The sequence below is a fragment of the Aquarana catesbeiana genome, linkage group LG05 (genome assembly GCF_042186555.1).
Source record: "Aquarana catesbeiana isolate 2022-GZ linkage group LG05, ASM4218655v1, whole genome shotgun sequence".
Classification (NCBI taxonomy): Eukaryota; Metazoa; Chordata; class Amphibia; order Anura; family Ranidae; genus Aquarana; species Aquarana catesbeiana.
Genome location: NC_133328.1, coordinates 31,799,205 through 31,818,105, shown reverse-complemented (window position 1 = coordinate 31,818,105; position 18,901 = coordinate 31,799,205). Strand labels below are relative to the sequence as shown.

The following is an 18,901-nucleotide window of genomic DNA, read 5'->3' as shown; positions in this document are numbered from 1 at the left end:
TTTACCCTGCATTTCCACTATACATAGGTGCAAATGGGGCCCTAAAAAAAGTAGGTACTCTCTCACTTGTACATACTGCACACAGTTCCAACCTATTAATAAACCCAGAAATCCTGATCTGAGCATACTTCTCAGGTATGATCCTCAGGACAAAAACATTTGTACTTCATACAAATCATTGGCAGGTGCCACCGTTGTTCGCATGTAACCACTCATCTGAGCGGTTACATGGAAACAGACCCTCTGACCAACCCTGGACACGTATCAGGGTCAGCATTTCTGCAGAGTTTTGGCCACACACAAACTGGCCGCTGCCACGTTTCCAGAGGCAGTATTTAGCCACCTCTGTACACAACAAACTATCCACATCCCATCATTCGCGTGGATGTAGCCTTAAGGATTTTTTTTTTTTTAAGCCCATTTACTACATGTTAATATGCATATACTTGACTGTCCATAGCTTAGCCTGGCAGGTTCACTTTACTAGTGGGAAGTAACAATGTGAGCGTGCGCAGGATCCTAATCATGCTCATACTGAATATATTACAACTGTCCGTGTTCAGTTCAAACAACAATGCTCAACAAATTCCATAGGATATTCAGAGAGAAATGTATAATGAATAATGACAAGATTTTAAGCCTTAAGACAAAATTTCAAGAATGAAGTCACTGAAGGAATGAATGCATTTTTTCGGCACTGTGCACAGATATATATCAACTTATATAAATCAATGACATCGGGGGGGGGGGGGGGGAGGGAGTGGGGGCAGGGGGATTCATTGGTTGCAGCAAAAAATCCTTTCAAAGGGGAAAAAAGCGTGCCTGATAATTACAGGTCACGCCACCGTTCTCCTACAGAGTGCTTTCCACAATGCCCAGCACAGAAGAACCAGTTCATTTTGCACACATGCAGAAGAATGGATCTGTCTAATCTGAACAAAACCTCCAAGCACCTTTCATTCTTTAAAAAGGCCACATTACAGGTACACTATGGTCAGAATTTAAAATAAAGCCATGAAATTCATATGGGAAACACAGCTTTTGGAGCCAAGACTTGGGTTTTTTCATCTGGGCGTTGCCATAGTGCACAAGACCACCTCACTTTATTTTGTCAATAATCTGGGAACAATAAAGACAAAAACAGAACATTCCATAGCACAACTCACCAACCAGTGAGCCAACTGACCAAATTAACCTGTCCAACAGTCTGTGTTAAAAACAGGGGTTTAGTTAGCAGGCATTTGCAAACGCATGCATAAGCTGCAAGGCCTCTTCACGGCACCCTGTGTATGCTTACAGTCCTAACGCTACTGAATTTATAAGCGTCTCCACAATGGAAGCACATGCATTAAATGGATAGATGTGGGGCAGGTGGGCCTGGAGGCAGCCCAATCCCCCTTAAAGGAACAGGGCCACACTATACACCCAGCAAGAGCAGAATGGCAGCAAAGGTGTACAGTGTGCCCCCGGACCATATTTACACCAGTAACAAACAAAAGGCCCCTGCCCCCACCTATAACTGGCCTTCACTTTTAAATATGGTCCGGGGACACACTGTACACCTTTACTGCCATTGTGCTCTTGCTGGGTGTCCAGTGTGCTCCTGTTCCTTTAAGGGACCTTTTTTTCAAGTACTCGCCAATAGCGATTCCTATGTTAATGTCATGTGACAGTTTTCAAAGCACAATTTTGTAATCAAGTAATTTATTCTTCTGCACTGATGTACGCTGATGAGGCTGCACTGATGGGACGGCACTGATGAAGAGGCACTGAAATTCAGGACTGATAGGCTGCACTGATGAGGAGGCACCAATAGTCGGCACGGATAGGTAGCACTGATTTGGCTGTAACCAACAGGCCTTACTGCGGGTGAGTGCTGGGTGTACCAAGATGGCCATTGCGGTGTTCTGGCGCTTCCAACACACCGCTGACTCCCTCTGTCGTTTCCGCTTACTGACTTCCGGGAATGAGCATGTGACGCCTCCAATTCCCTCGTGCTGCGCTGCTGGAGCCTGGAGGTAAAGGATTAAGCATCGGCGCATTTGCACAAATACTCGTACAAATGCTCGGTATCGGCACCGATACAGATATTAGTATCAGTATCACCCTAATTATAACATTCCCAAGCATCCCCCACCCCCCGCATACTGCCATGGCTTGCCGAAGCTCAGCAGGCCAATAAATACCCTTAAGGGAGAGGCCCACTCTCAGTTAAGAGGAAAGTCAAGCCAAACCAGACACTTAACTAGAAAGTCACCCCAATACACAAGTATCCCACTTCAAATTTTGCTGTGCCCTGGCGCTGATGGCGTGCTGGGGCTGTCCTGTCTGTGCTGTGGTAGCCAGGAGCCTCCAATCACACATGTATTCATGGCAGTCGAGCAAAAGAAATAGCGCCTGTACAGATGCGTGCGACGACGTCATTAAGTGGCGATCCACCCCTTTTAAACTCTGCTACTGTGGTGTATTGCTCAACATGTAGAAATCAACCAGTACCGCTACAATACAAAGGTAATACTCCCAGGGGAACGACAACTCCACCACCACCGCAGAAGCACTGAGCAATCCAACTGTCACCCTTCACAGTGTGCGTGCCCCTCAAGGCCTTGACTCCCTCCTAAGAGGATCACTGTCATTGACCTGTAAAAGCACCCTCTCAGTGAAGTCACCATAACTCACTGTACCATAGAGATCGCTGCCTGCAGGATGCAGCTCTGACCAGCAACATTACAGGACGCCCCCACTCTTGCTTGAGGGGTATGGCTATAGTGCCTTCTTGACTTTCACACAGTAGGCAAGCCAGTCTTTCTGTTCCCCAGCAGGGGTGTTCAGAACAAGCCATAATTAGGGTGCTAAAGCCCACGAAAGGAGATCTTCTGTGAGCACAAATGTCATCGGACACTAGTTAAAAACTGAAGTTTAGCTGAGCTGGAGTAGTTATGCCTTTTTTGTTGGAGAGTATTCATTCACCTGCATGTGGCAGCATAACCCGAGTAGTCATGAATATGAAGTACCATGTGTGCTGTGATGTATGATTAACCACTTCAGCCCCGGAAGATTTTACTCCCTTCCTGACCAGAGCACTTTTTACAATTTGGCACTGCGTCGCTTTAACTGACAATTGCGCGGCCATGCAATGCTGTACCCAAATAAAATTTGCGTCTTTTTTCCCCACAAATAGAGCTTTCTTTTGGTGGTATTTAATCACCTCTGCGGTTTTATTTTTTGTGCTATAAACAAAAGAAGAGTGACGATTTTGGAAAAAAAACACAATATTTTTTACTTTTTGCTATAATAAATATCCCCCAATTTAAAAAAAAACAAAAACAAAATGTCTCCATCACTTTAGGCCAATATGTATTCTTCTACATATTTTTGGTAAAAAAAAAAAAAAAAAAAATCACAATAAGCGTATATTGATTGGTTTGCACATAAGTTATAGCATCTACAATCTATGGGAAAGATTTATGGCATTTTTATTTATTTTAAAAATACATTTTTAGCGGTATTGCGACAGACAGATCAGAGACTTTTGACACATTTTAGGGACCATTGACATTTATAGAGTGATCAGTGCTATAAATATGCACTGATTACTGTAAAATGTCACTGGCAGGGAACGGGTTAACACTAGGGGGCGATCAAGGTGTTAACGGTGTTCCCTCACTGTGTTCTAAACGTGTGGGGATAGGACTAATTAGGAGAGCTGACAGATCGCTGCCCCTACTTTGTAGGAACACACGAGCTGTCTCCTCTCCTGACAGAACAGGGTATTGTGTGTTTACACACACAAATCCCTGTGTTGGCTCTCGTGCATGCCATTGCGTGTGGCCGGCGGCAATCTCACCCGCCTGCCACGCACATCGGGTCCCCTACAGTGCAGCGGCAGCGTGTGCCTCTGGCAGTTCTCACCCTCTGGTGGTTCTCCTGGGCAAAGCCATATATACACACTGGATTTCGCCCAGGAGAGCCATTCTGCCGCAGTATATCTGCGCGAGACGGTTAAAAAGCAACTTTTGAAATTATGTCAACTTGTTATATCTTATACAAGATTTTAGTAACTGGCGTTAGATCTACTTTAATGAAAACATACATTTTACAACATTCCTTCTGTGTGGGAGGGAAAAGCTTTTATTTTTTAAAAAAAATATGTATGTTCTAACTGCAAGACTGAGAATTTCTCATCCTCGACACATGACCTACCTACATGCACCTTGGAGAGACCTTCAATTTTTATTTTCCGGGTGAGAAATGGAGAGTGAATCAGCAGCCAGTGGGAGTGGCCAATAGTGGAAAGCTGCTAATTTGGCAATGAAAGCTGACCATGCAAATTACAGTCATTGCCAAAAATATTGGCACCCCTGCATTTCTGTAAGATAATGCACCACTTCGCCCAGAAAATGGTTGCAATTACAAATGTTTAGGCATTCTCATGTGTATTTCTGTTGTTTGTATTGGTATGACACAAAAAAGTGGAGAAATGAAAAGCCAACTCTGACACATTCCACGCAAAACTCCAAAAATGGACGGGACAAAATGTATATTTTATTTGGAAGCATACCCCTTGAAAAAAAAAAAAAAAAAAAATGAAATCAGTTCCTGTAACCATCAATGAAAGTCTTACACCTCTCTAATGGAATTTTGGACCACTCTTCTTTTGCCAACTGCTTCAGGTCTTTCACATCTGAAGGGTTCTTTTTCCTAACTGCTGTTTTGAAACCTCTCCACAGATGCTCTATGGGATTTAGATTTGGACTCATTGCTGGCTAGTTCAGTACTCTCCAGTGCTTTGTCTTAAAACCATTTCTGGGTGCTTTTTTATGAGTTTTGGGTCATTGACCTGCTGTAAGATCCATAACCTCTGTTGGAGACCCAACTTGACACTGGGCCTTACGTTGCACCTCAGAATTCTTTGGCAGTCTCTAGATTTCATAATGCCATGCACACGGTCAGGACATCCAGTGCTTTAAGCAGCAAAGCAACCCCATAACATCAGTGAACCTCCACCATGCTTGACTGTAGGGACTGTATTCTTTTCTTTAAAGGTCTCATTTCTTTTTGCTGATAACACTAGAATGATCAGCTTTACCTAAAAGCTGTCATTTTGTTTCCTGTGTCCACAGCACATTCTCCCAAAAGGATTTTGGCTTCCTCAGGTAAGTTTTATCAAACTCGATTAATTTTTCTCTTTCGTCCAGGGAGATTAGTTACAGCTCCATGGGCTGGAGACGTCTTGAGAATGGTGTGCACAGTGGACAGAGTAACATTGAGATCTGTGGAGATGGACTTGTAACCTTGAGATTGTCTATGCTTTTCCACAACTTTTTGTTCTCAAATCCTCAGACAATTCTTTGCTGTTCTTTCTCTTCTCCATGCTCCGTGTGGCACACAGACACACAACAGAAAGGTTGAGTAAATTTTCCACCATTTTAACTGGTTGCTGGTGTGATTTCTAGATTGCTAGCACCTGTTAATTTATACAGGTGAGTTTAATTACAAATTACAGGAGCATCACAAACTTGGAATGCAATTATTTCTTACAATTTTGAGAAGGTGCCAATAGTTTTGTCCATTTTGTGAGTTTTGCGTGGGATGGGTCAGATTTGGCTTTTTGTTTTCTCACTTTTTTATGACACACCAATACAAAGAAAAAGACTAAATATGAGACTTTTTGTTTTTTAATTAAACCAGACATTGCGTACATGGAAAAGACCTTATGATCTTGATATTTTGCTTGTATGCTCAAGCTTAGGACATCTTGAAGGCGAGCTTAGCATGGTTCAAAATAACATTTCATTCAATGGGTCAAAACAACAAGGAGTAAAGCCAACTTTCCTGGCCCTCTAAGTTACGTTTTTACAAAATGAAATATAATTTAAAGACTAATGATGATATCTTTCTCAGTCACGCCACAAACCTCTGGTCTCCCTCCTCAGCGCTGACCTTCCAATGTTAAAGTGTTGTTTTGTATGTTCTACAAAGACCAGACACAATCACCGCGATGACTTAATGCAATAAAAGCAGCTAAAAAGCTGTTAGCTGAAGCGGGGTCACAGAGCACAGAGGTTTAGGTTTTAAAAAAGAGGAATCAGATTTACAAACAGAAAAATCGCACAATAGAGAAGTGGACAAAATTATCCATGCGTGCTAATTCCCAGTAATTACGAAGCAAGGTGAACTCCCTGGGGTCTTGAGAGTCATCGCCTGGTGACGCTTGACTGGAAAGCAAAGTGGAGCGGGCTTATGTGACACAGATCCTATGAAAGCTTTAGAAGCACAGGGATGGACACAAAGGTTTTGTGAAAGTGGCACGGATCAGGAGGTTGGCATGGATCATACCAATTATAGGAAAAGGGTGCGTGGCAACTAAATGATTAACAAATGACACCAGCGCTGTGTTTATCAAGCGAACCCTTACCTGCACTTCATATATATCAATGACAAATAATCACACAAGCTTTTCAATTAAGTAATTCTAAAGGTAAGAAGTTATTTATCAGTTTTGCTTTATGTCAATTAACTCAGCAGAGATGAACAATGAGTAAAGAAGCCAATCCATTTATATGGGACCGATTTTTCAACTACTGGCAATTTTACTGAGAATGCAGACACATCCCTAAACACTGGTGACTTCACTGAGAGTGTAGCCTACCCTCTTACTATAGCTCGGGGGTCTCCAACATTGTTAATAAAGGGCCAGTTTACTGTCCTTGAGACTTTAGGGGGACTGGACAGTGGTAATTGGAAAAAGAAAAGGTCTGGACGTCACCGGTAAAAAAAAAAAAAAAAAAGATGCCCCATCTTTGGTGTAAGTGGGAGGAATTGTCTCCCATCAATAGTGTTATGGGGCCCCATTGTTGGTGTCACTGGGAGGGAATGGTGTCCCATTGTTGGCGTCACTGGGAGGGAATTGTGTCCCATCGTTGGTATCAATGGATGAAATAGTGCCCCAAGGAACGGATAAATACAAGCGAAGGGCCACATTTGGCCCCCCAGCTGCAGTTTGGAGACCACTGCTACAAACCAATGACATCACTGAACGCAGCCTATCTATTCACTAGAGACCATCAACATCAATGAAAACTCAGCACATCCTTTTGCAAACAAAAAATATTAAAGCACGATTGTGCTGAAAGTGCAAAAAACTATAGCTGCAAGCATGTCAACAGATACAAATTGACCACATAATCCACACAAATAAGTGCTGTGCTACATACATATAAATATTAATACGTACAATAAAAAAACAATCCAGTGTGTAAAAAGTCCACCAAATGTGCAATGTAAACAATCTCAACTCAGCTCAAATGCAAAGGTGCAAATCTTCATTAGTAACCTGTTCCACCATTCCCTAGAAGAGGTAATTTATGACAAAACGCGTAGGGCAGAGAGTTTGCTTGTAGTCCGTCCCATCTCCAGGAACCACCACAATCAGTGATGTGTGACGAGAGTCTAGCTATTTGCAGGGTATTTTAAACTGCTCTGTTTAAGAGAGTCAAATCATTCTGGCAAGCAGGTGTGACCTAAGGTGTGGTGGAGGCACACAGCGATGAAAACGGGACACTAATGAAGATTTGCATTTGGCACTTTATTAGAGAGATACAGTGGTGAACTTTTCACACACTAGATTGCTCTTTTTATTTTTTCGCACACATTTATACATATTTGTATCTACATGTATTAGTTGAAGCGCAGCCCTTATTTAGGTGTATCTGTTCATTACATAGAAGTGAGATAGATGAGAAAGCAGCCTATTGGTTATCTAGCAATGAATGGAATCACTTAGAAGGCAGCCTATCCATCAACTCAAGACCTGCGACATCGCTGAGACTGCAGCCTATCCATTCACTGGAGACCAATGACAACCCAGAAAGTGCAGCCTATCAAATTCACCTGAAACCAGTGACCTCCTGAAACTGACACCTATCCATTCACTCATAATCAGTGACGTTACTTAGAAAGCAGTCTCTGGACTGACATTTCCCAAAGATTCTATTTACATCTGCATGTCAACATCCTGCATTACACATTGATGTAAACAGCGCCTCTCTTTGTTAAAGCAGAAATATACAAAAATTGCAAATTTCTATCCCCCATCCTGATGCACACCTGCTAAATCTTACTTTTCCTGAGGAATCTCTCCATTAGTTGCCCTCAAATGGTTGTTATATGACCAAATAGATGGGGAATTTTTCACGATTAGTGCTGAAGGAATTAAGAGAGACTGATGTATAGACAGGGCAGGTCAATCTGCATCTTTTCCTAAACTCTGAGTATCCCCTTTAGCTGAAATCCCCAGGGATCTGATTATGTAACCAGCACCAGAGGGAACCCAAAGTGCACTAAAATAAAATTCACGAGCTCTATCCTAGCTTTTGCATTAGACTGGTCCACTGGTAGCTCAACTGCAGAGTGGCCTTCAAGGTAACCTGGGTTACTCAAAATGAACCCTCTTCATTAGTGGACATTGTTTTCCTTATGCACAATGAATGATTTGGAATGATATCTGGTCTGATGCTACTGTGCCGCTGTTCCCTTCGCTGGAGATGAAGCTACACCTGAGGACCTGCAGTGCAAGATCTCCCCCCTCCTGCTTCATTCATATGATGGATATGTGCCTTCTGAACCTCTCTCCTGCTGCTTCTTGAATGTTTCCTTACCAGTCATCAGGAGGGCAGCTCTGACCGGACGCAAAACCTAATCTCTATCAAGGCGGCCACCTCCATACAAGGACAAAGTGCAGAATAAGGCATAGCAAGTCAATAACAAAGGGGGAAAGATCAGCTGCAGGAAACCCTCGCTGGTTTCTTCCCCGCTGCTGATGGTTTTTGGGCACAGCTTCCAAAATTCAGGTCCTCTTAACCCCCTTCCCGCCACCCGACCCTTAAAAGCTTCTAGATGCCAGTAGAAGGAACTTTTGGGTTAAGTGACTACTGTGATTGGCTGCAATATCCGTTAGCTGATCGGAAAGACCCTGATCATGCTTCTGGTCCCTGCTGGTAACCGTGCTGGGAGCGTGCTCTCAGCACAGAAAAAAGTGTTTATGTAGGTCTTCTCTGCGTTAAAGCCCACCCAGCTGTATATATGCGTAACTTCGGCAGGAAGAAGTTAAAGTAACTTAGTCACAAAAGAGGCGGATATGCTCACTACTTCATGGTGAACAGCAGTATTGACAGGTTCTCTTTATGGAGGCATTAATGACTATTTGCATTTCGGGGTGGGAGGAGGGCTACTGGGGGTGGTGCACATTCTTAAAAGTGACTGTAAAGATTTTTTTTTTGTAAATAAAACATGTCATACTTACCTGCTCTGTGCAAGGGTTTTGCACAGAGCGGCCCAGATCCTCCTTTTCTGGGGTGCCTTGGTGGCGCTCCTGGCCTCTCCTCTTCATCGGGTGCCCCCAAGGAGAGACACTTTCCATGAGGGCACCCGTGCGGGTGTGCGCTCCCGAGTCCTGCCACTGCGTCCATTGAGCTTGTGCATTACCAAAGGTAAAATTTATTTAAAGATGTAACAGCAATAATCGTACTCATATACAGACATGATAAAAGAGCCTGTAAATAAAACAGTAAGTTGAATCGTTTCTCTAAAATCAGCAACCTGGACTGGACATCACGGAGGAACAGACGGCATCGCAAAGACGGCTTAGGCGTTCCGAGGGAAGACCCTCTTCCTCAGAGCTATATGTTTCAGCTCCAAGGATACCCATTGTTCTTAGGAGGGCAGCAAGACCATTCTATATAAATCCAAAGGGTTGGTCGCCCTAAGCCCCCAAGCTCAGGAGATTGTGTTGTACTGCGTCCATTGACAGACAGCAGGACTCGGTCCTGCCCCCCCTCCCCGTTCCAATTTTACTGGATTTGATCGAAAGGAGCAGGAGCCAATGGTTCCTGCTGCTATCAATCTATCCAATGAGGACTCGAGACAGTGGCTGGAGCTGCTGGGTTCGTGCTCGTCACTGGAACAATCGAGTTCAGGTAAGAAAAATGGGAGGGGGGGGGGGGGGGGAGACGGTTTTTCACCTTAATGCATAGAATACGTTAAGGTGAAAAACCTTGAGGGCTTACAACTCCTTTAACCACATGCCGACCGGGCCATAGCCAAAAGACGGCTACAGCGCGGTCGGCTTATCCTGGGTGGGCGTCCATGGACGTCCTCCCAGAATCCTGCTCTCGCGCGCCCCCTGGGGCGTGCACCCGAGGACATCCATGACCGCCGGGTCCAGAGGATCGTGGCCGTTTACCATGTGATCGCTCCGTCAAATGACGGAGCGATCACATGTACACAAACCGGCGTCATGTCATGATGCCAGTTCCTCTCCTCCCCCTCTGTACCAATCGGTACAGAGGGGGAGGAGAGGGATCGGATGGTAGCAGCGCTGTGGGCTGCATGTGTAGTGCCCACAGCGATGCTCAGTGACAAATACAGTCACATCCATGGATCCATCCATCCATGCTCAGCCATCCCTCCATACTTTAATGCCCTGCAATACCCAGCCATACTCTGCAATACCCAGCCATACTCTGCCATACTTGGCTGTACTCTGCCTCTGTATGTGGCCAGGCTGTGGAAGTCTCACACATGTGGTATCGCCGTACTCAGGATGAGTAGGAGAATCTATTTTGGGGTGACATTTTTGCTATGTACATGTTATGTGTTAGAAATATTGTATAAATGGACAACTTAATGCACACGTAAGTCCCGCCCACATATGAAAACGGTGTTCAAACCACACATGTGAGATATCGGTGCGAACGTTAGAGCAAGAGCAATAATTTTGGCCCTAGACCTCCTCTGTAACTCAAAACATGTAACCAGTAAAAATTTTTAAAGCGTTGCCTATGGGGATTTTTAAGCAGCGAAGTTTGGCGCCATTCCACAAGTGTGTGCAATTTTGAAGGGTGACATGTTAGGTATCTATTTACTCGGCATAATTTCATCTTTCACATTATGCAAAAATAATTGGGCCACTTTAACTGTTTTGTTTTTTTTAAAGCACAAAACTGTTTTATTTTTCAAAAAAAAAAAAGCGTTCAAAAAATTGCTGCGCAAATACCGTGCGAGATAAAAAGTTGCAACAACCGCCATTGTATTCTCTAGGCTCTTTGCTAAAAAAAAAAATATATAATGTTTTGGGGTTCTATGTAATTTTCTAGCAAATAAATGATGATTTTTACAGTACAGTGACGGTGCATATTCTTTAGCACTGATCACTGTATTTGTGTCACCGATTCCCAAAAAAAGTGTCGAAGGTGTCAGTGTCCGATTTGTCAGCCCCACTATAAGTCACTGATTGCTGCCATTACTAGTAAGAAAACATAAAAAAAAAAAATGCATAAATCTATCTCATAGTTTGTAGACGCTATAACTTTCGTGCAAGCCAATCAATATATGCTTATTAGGATTTTTTTTGCCAAAAATATGTAGCATAATACATCTTGACCTAAATTGATTAAGAAAATGTTTTTTATATTTTTTTTAATTGGATGTGTTTTATAGCAGGAAGTAAAAAAAAAAAAAAAATTTTTTTCCTCAAAATTGTCGGGTTTTTTTTTTTGTTCATAGCGCACAAAATAAAAAAAACGCAGGGCTGATCAAATACCATCAAAAGAATGCTTTATTTGTAGGGGGGGGGGGGGACAAATCTTTTTTGGGTACAGTGTCACACGACTTGCACAATTGTCAGTTAAAGTAATGCAATGCCATATAGCAAAAAATGGCCTGGTCATGAAGGGGAGTATTTCTCCCGGAGCTGAAGTGTTTAAATTGCGATGTACTTTTTTTTTTTTTTTTCTTCTTTTGCATATACTATAATAAAATAATGACAGCCGGGTTACTAGCATTTTCAGGAGTGGAAAGTCGTGGCAGTCTTTATGATGGTTTTATGAAAGAATTACACAAGAATTAAAAAAAAAACAAAAAAAACACATTTACATTTTTCCATCCTCGATCTAAAACACGTTTGTAGTTAATTTCCTTTAAAAAGAAGTTACTGTTGATTTGTAACCAATCAGCTTAAAGAAAAAAAGTCAAATACTAATCGATTCTACTCCGAAAGCTGCCCACCTCTTTGTGCATTGTAGCAGATCAGATAAAGCGATACAATGCTATTTGTGTGAACTCTCTAGCGCTTTATTACATTTTTGCTTTAAAGTTACAAATAAAAAGGCAGAGTAATCAAAGGGCAGCTTTTCTCCTTGTGTTTCCAGGAACTCTCAGAGGGTTACAAGAACAAGGGACACTACCTGGAATCTGGGGACAGGTCAATGATCAAACACAACGGCCAGACAGCAAAGTCTACCTGCACATGACATCTTGTGAGAAAAGTAGATAGGCAGGATGTCCCCCGCAGCCAGCGGCTCACGAGCATTGGAGGGCGGTCTGCCTCTAGTGGCTGAAACGGGGAACTATCGGGGAAAGTGGAAGGCAGGAAGTTAGCTGTCTGTGGTCAGACATGAGAGATCAGAGACCAGCAGATTATTGGATTCTCTCTCAAAGAATGAAGAGCATTGATCTTTCAGCAGGAGGTCATGTGACCTCTGTGAGCACAAATTGTCTGAGTTCTGCACTTCCAGCTCCTCTACTCTGCTATCCAACAGACATTTACTAGAAAACACTTGGAAAGGAAAAAAACAACCCTATCCCTCTTATTGACATTTTCCAAAAACGCTTCACCATAAGAATCTTGTCATTTGTAAAATATCCTACTACAATTGGAGCATCAAAGGCTATGTTATTCGTGCCTTAAAGTGGTTATAATCTCAGACATTAAATATGAACAAAGCATATCCCTTTATATTGTGTATTTGTCTCAATCCAGAGCTCATTCCACTGCCCTCTGCAGGAGTCACTTTTGACAAGTTTTCCTGACACCAAGAGAAAAAAAGGTGACAGGGGAGAAAGCTTCAGCACAGAGCCTATGATTGACAGCCTCAGCTTTCTTCCTGTGTGTTGGGGAGTGTTGTTTCTTCCCTCCAATCAGCTCCCAGAGCTCTCCTCACTGAGCTCTGCAGAGTTTAATTTGAAGTGATACTAAAGTCACAGTTTTTATTCTTTAAAAATAACAAACATGTTATACTTACCTGCTCTGTGCAGTGGTTTTGCACAGAGCAGCTTGGATCACCCTCTTCTCAGGTCCCTCCCCCTTGCCAAGTGCCCCCACAGCAAGCAGCATTCTATGGGGGCACCCGAGCCCAGCCGCTGCTGTGTCCATTCAGACACGGAAGGGTAGAAATGTCATCAGCACACCAAGGATTCCTCAGAAGGATCCAAAGCTTTATTTAAATGGTCACACGGTACACATGCGGCAACATTTCGGAGCCACACAGGGCCCCTTCGTCAGGCAAGTGACAAGGGGGCCCTGCGTGGCTCCAGAAAATTGCAGCATGTGTACCGTGCAGTGTTAATTTTAGTCTTCGGACTAAAATGGCATTTTAGTTTTGGTCCCATTTTAGTCTTCTGCAATTGTTTTAGTTTTAGTCGTATTTAGTCGACTAAAATCTCCAGTACATTTCAGTAATTGCAATTTAGTTTTAGTCATAGTCTTTTGACTAAAATGGCATTTTAGTCTAATTTTAGTCTTTTGACTAAAATGGCTTTTAATTTTAGTCGTATTTAAGTCATCTCAATTGTTTTAGTATTAGTTGTATTTTAGTTGACTAAAATAGTATTCATTTAGTCGACTAAAATGTTTTAGTTATTTTAGTCGACTAAATTAACACTGGTACCGTGTGACCATGTAAATAAAGCTTTGGATCCTTCTGAGGAATCCTTGGTGTGCTGATGACATTTCTATCCTTTGGATTGTCTACGGTTTCCATTCGATGGTCAATACAGCACCCAGCATTACTACAGCCATTTTCAGGAACGTGTGAGTGGGGAATATTACGTTTAGACTCATTCAGACAAGGCGCCACGGTTTGGCCCCACCCCCGCCCTCCTCATTGGCTCACTGACTTTGAAAGCAGCAGGAGCCAATGAAGCTGCACTGCCGTCTCAGCCAATGAGAAGGGAGAGTCTCGGGCAGCTGAGACACTGCTGCAACATTGCTGGATCAAGAAGGGCTCGGGTAAGTATTAGAGGGGCTGAAGGGGGCTGCTGCACACAGGTTTTTTTTATCTTAAATGCATAGAATGCATTAAGATAAAAAACCTACTGACTTTACAACCACTTTAAGCCTTTTTTTTTCTGACAGCTCAGACAAGATTTATAAATTCAGGAGTTTGAACGGATACAGAGAAGGCAATATTGCAGATAAACAGGTACAACTTATGCACGAGGATGTGTTTCATCTCTTTGTGTCACTTCACTGGGTATATGTAAGGGTTTACAGCCACTTTGACACAAATGGAAGTTGGCCATACATCTTACTATCTCAATTTTAACATTGCTATGTAATGTGGGGGCCTACCTAAATCATTCATTTTAAAATCAAACAGGCCCTTGTACTACATAGGTGGCAGATCTAGAGGCAGTCGTGCAGTAAGACTAACAAGTGTGACCAGCTTTTTTCTATTAAAGTACATGTCCAGCCAATGCTTTTTTTTTTTTTTTTTTTTACCCCAATTTTGATAGCGTGGGAACCTCATCTGAACCTCTGTCACAATCAAGGTTCCATTAAATCAACAATTAAACCCAAAAAAGTAATATAATGCAGCTTACCAATCAAATGTAGTGGCTGCATTTGATTTCTTTATTTAGGTCCCCTCCCCCCCGGTTTTCTCCTGGTGATCTTGCCCCCTTGTAATAAAGTGCCCCCACTCTGGATTAAGGAGCACCGTGGCACCTTTGGGTAGCAGCATTGTCAGTCTCGGAGGAGGGGGTTGTTAGACTAGCAGATTAAGATGCACTAACAAAATGAAGCTGAACTAAAGCCCCATACACACTAGCAGGTTTTTTTTCAATCAACTTGAACGGAAAAAAAGCTGAAGAGCTCAGGAGGAGCAGCTGTACTAACTATACGATGGGACTGAACGCCCCCCGCCCCGCCAGAACACACCAGTGAGCACTCGCAACCACTGGCTGAGAGCACTGTATGGATGCCGATCGGCAGACTTTTGTCGGTCATGCCCCTTCGACAAATTTGGATTTGTGCTTGGAATGGGGACATATTAAAGGCCCTCTATTTTACATCGCAGTGCTGTAGATGCAGGATATATATATATATATATATATATATATATATATATATATATATATATATATATATATATATACATATACACACATACACACACATACACACACACACTGCAAAATCAGATACAGTCTTCCCGCATACCCTAAAATCTGTTCTTGTTACAGAGACAGTAGCTAGGTACAGGCTAATTTAAAAAAATAAAAATAAAAAATTTGTAAAACAGCTTAAAAACTTACACATCCACCCGCAAGAATCTCAGCTGCAAGAGGAATTGAACCGTCCTTAATCGTAAATTTATCACGTACAAAATCATTCACCTGAAACACAAATACAACTTAACATTACATCTGCAAGAGGAAAAAGAGTTCCACACACAAAAGACATATGCCCAGGACACAGCAAGAAGTGCGGTTTATTTAATAATTTGAAAAAGGAATAAAGATCATACACATTATAATCTGAATTTACAATCTTTGCACAATCTCCTTAATATTTACGAAAAGTATACAAGGACCTACTTATACTATTCAATCAATTTTTATCCAATCAGGCAAGCGATTGGTAGAACTAAAGCAGATTGTACAGTCTGACTGTAACATGCATGAACTTAAACATAGACTTAAAGTCGAACTATAGGCAAAACTTTTCTTTCATTTTGGATAGATTAAGGGAGGGTTATAAGCCCTGGAAGATTTTCGCCATCTGTGTCCCATTGGGGAGATTTCCCTTCACTTCCTGTCCCATAACCAAACTAGAAGTGAGAGGGAATGCCTGCAAATTAAGGGAATCTCTTGGGGATCCAAGGTCATCAGAACTAGTGTCCTCATTGGAAGATTTCCCCTCTATTACTTTTCTGGGGACAATCCAAAATTTGGGATTTTTTACTTTTAATAATGGTAAACAGGACAAATAGAGAGAGGGAATGTCCCTAACGGGGTCTCAGACAGCAACAAAACCTGACAGTGGTTCTAACCTCTCTCCACTCTATCAACAACTAAAAGAAAAGTTGCCTTTAGTTATACTTTAATACAAAACCTAAAATGTTCTAGTGACCTCAGCATTTTATAGATAATATCGTGACTTTACAGGAAACTCAGGTGCGCTGGTGAATTAGTACATTGAACTATGATATATCCAGTGCCCAGCTGGCAGTTGCTACAGATGAGCCTTGTGATCGAGGAATATGTGTGTGATATGTCATTGATTATACACTTTACAGGAAACATGACATACAAGAAGTAGGAAAAACATATAGGGATTCAACACGAGGAAAAAAACACAAAGGTAAAGATTTTGGATTCATAAAGTATATTCAACAAACATGATGGTCCACACATTTCACTTACAGTAAGTTTAATGGCTTTTTCTGGTGCTACTCCCAGCAGCTGTGGCAGAAGACCTGCATAAAATAAAACCAATCAACATAAATCTGGAACAAATTAACTTCATTACACAGAATGTAAAAGTGCAAGTGCCCTTGTGGACCTGTACGCAAGCCTGGACTATCTAGAAATGTTAATTGTGCCTAAACCGTGGCCTGAAAACGTAGCTTTTGTTGAATTCCTTGGAAAAAAAGCAGTACATTTCTTGTGCCTAGGTACTCTGGTTCTATACCCTCATGGCCCCATACAGTATTTGCAGTGTGAAAATTAAGCCACTGTAGCTGTTCCTGCAAGTCCTACCCAGATTTGGAGTCGGTGATGCCACAACTATGCTGCTCACTATTCTTGCTGGAGAGGAAGCTGAAACTGAGGAACTGCAACGCAAGGGTCTCTCTGCTTCATTCATTCTGTGGATCTGTACTTCATCCACTGCTCCTGTCACTTCTTGAATATTCTCCCACCAGTCATCAGATCACCAGGGGCATGTCAGCTGAAGTGTCTTGAAAAATACAAGTAGCTGAGACAGGTGCGCTCACAACAGAGCTCTGCCTGGTCGCTCCACCAAAGCCGTCAGAGAGGGAGCCCGACAAGCATGCTCACTACACAAGGGGGCGATGGCTTTTGTGCTCAGCCACAGCTCCACAACAGTTACCCCAACAAATTAGCTGTCTTGACAGGAAGGCGCAGAGAAGTGGATACTGAATAAAGCCTCATGCAGGCAGGACTTTTTTTTTACTCCCCTAGATGCCTTTCTACATGATCACATTAGAGTGCCCGCGACTGGTGGACTTCCAAGGAGAAATGGCTTTTGGGGACCAGTCGCACAAAGAGGAGGAAGGGATAAGACAAGTAAGATAGGTTTTTAATGGTTCCCTGGACAAAAATTGGCATTTAACCCTTGCAGTGCAAAGGAAACCCCCAATGCAAGGGGAAGTTTGAATTTTTATTCAAGTTCAACTTTAAATAGATGGCACTTCAGATCCAACTCAAAGTGGCAATATTCAAACTCCAGCCTGCACATGAGCACTCTGTCATAGCTGACCACATGATCAGGAACCAGTCTGGGTGGTTACCAATTGTCACTGGGGACTTGAGCTACACAAACAGCCTGCTTATCGCTTTCAAAGGGGGAGGGGTTTATAGGTATCCATAGCATAAGGCATCATATATAGACTAAGACCAGGGAGTAATTGAACATATTTTGCTAAATAAAGAATAAATGGGCTTAAAGTTGCCTGTGCCCACCACCTAGACCTGAAGAAGATGGTTAATCACTGCTAGTTCATGGAACCACAAGAATATCTGATTAAATATGTTGTGTTTTTTTTCCAAGAAGAAACCATTTCTAACCAAATTTTGTGGCATAAAGGCTAACCATTCATATTTAATTGTGCTCTATGGCAAACAGAACTTTTTTTTTTCCGCTAAATGTTCAAATTTATAAAAGTTAAAGCAAAAAGGGGAAATCAAAACATCCACTTAATACTGCAGTGGGAATAGAGGTCAAGCACTCCAGACCACCCCAGATGTTAGCGTTAAGCATGCATGTGCAAACTATAGCGAGGTCAATGCAGACTGGTGCCAATCCCCCTCTGGCATTGAAAAGGGAACCACAAACAAAATCACTGTGACCTTGACCTTCCTGGAGGCATGGCATGCTAAACTGAAACCTTTTTTTGTGCCCACATTTATGTAGGTATTTTAAAGTGAAAAGATTAAATGGTTGTGCTAGCAACGCAGGGCTGTGGTTGGGACCTTGTGGTTAGTAGCCAAGTTGTAAGAATGGCACACAGAGACTAAAGGAAGGTTGCACAGTATTATACGAGTTGAAGGTGAACAGATAACAAGTGGAGCAACAATCCCAATCACCAGCACTAGTAGTGTGTCTGCAGTAACTGTGGAGAAATACTTGGCATAACAGTTTCAAACGTATGATATCAGCGACACAGTAACATTGGCAACCAGGTGTGGAAGTTTTCAGCAATGTTAGCGGTACAATGGAAAGTTGTCACTTTGGTATGGCTTACATTACTGGAACAATATCTGTGTAGGGGGTGGCTCTTGAGCAGGGTGGCGGTGCATGCATGACTTTAAAGAGTCTTATGTCACAGCACTGTATGACAGAGCAGAAAGTGGTGTCCCTAATCTGCCCCTCAAACAGGAACCTTTCCCTGAACTAACTCACCGTCCGTAGCAAGCGGGGTTCCTTTCCCTAACCTAGCCACTTTGCTACTGTGTAGTAGGGATGGGTGAACGGTTCGGACCGAGCATAAGTTCGGGCCGAATTTTGGTTGTTTGGATGTTCTGCGAACACCGAACAATATGTGGTGTTCGGGGCAAATTCGAAAGCCACCAGAACACAGTTAAAGTCTATGGGACA

At 42.5% G+C, this 18,901-nt stretch overlaps 1 protein-coding gene across 2 annotated transcripts in view; it reads right to left on the bottom strand.

Annotated features, from left to right (window-relative positions):
* SLC25A13 (solute carrier family 25 member 13) overlaps positions 1 to 18,901 on the bottom strand; it is a 236,108-nt gene that overhangs the window by 53,239 nt on the left and 163,968 nt on the right. For both annotated transcript variants that reach the window (XM_073629566.1, XM_073629567.1), the window contains exons 12-13: positions 16,486 to 16,538; positions 15,376 to 15,456 (exon numbers count right to left, since the gene is read on the bottom strand). In XM_073629566.1, coding sequence (XP_073485667.1) covers positions 15,376 to 15,456; positions 16,486 to 16,538 — 134 coding nt within the window. The remainder of the gene's footprint in view (positions 1 to 15,375; positions 15,457 to 16,485; positions 16,539 to 18,901) is intronic.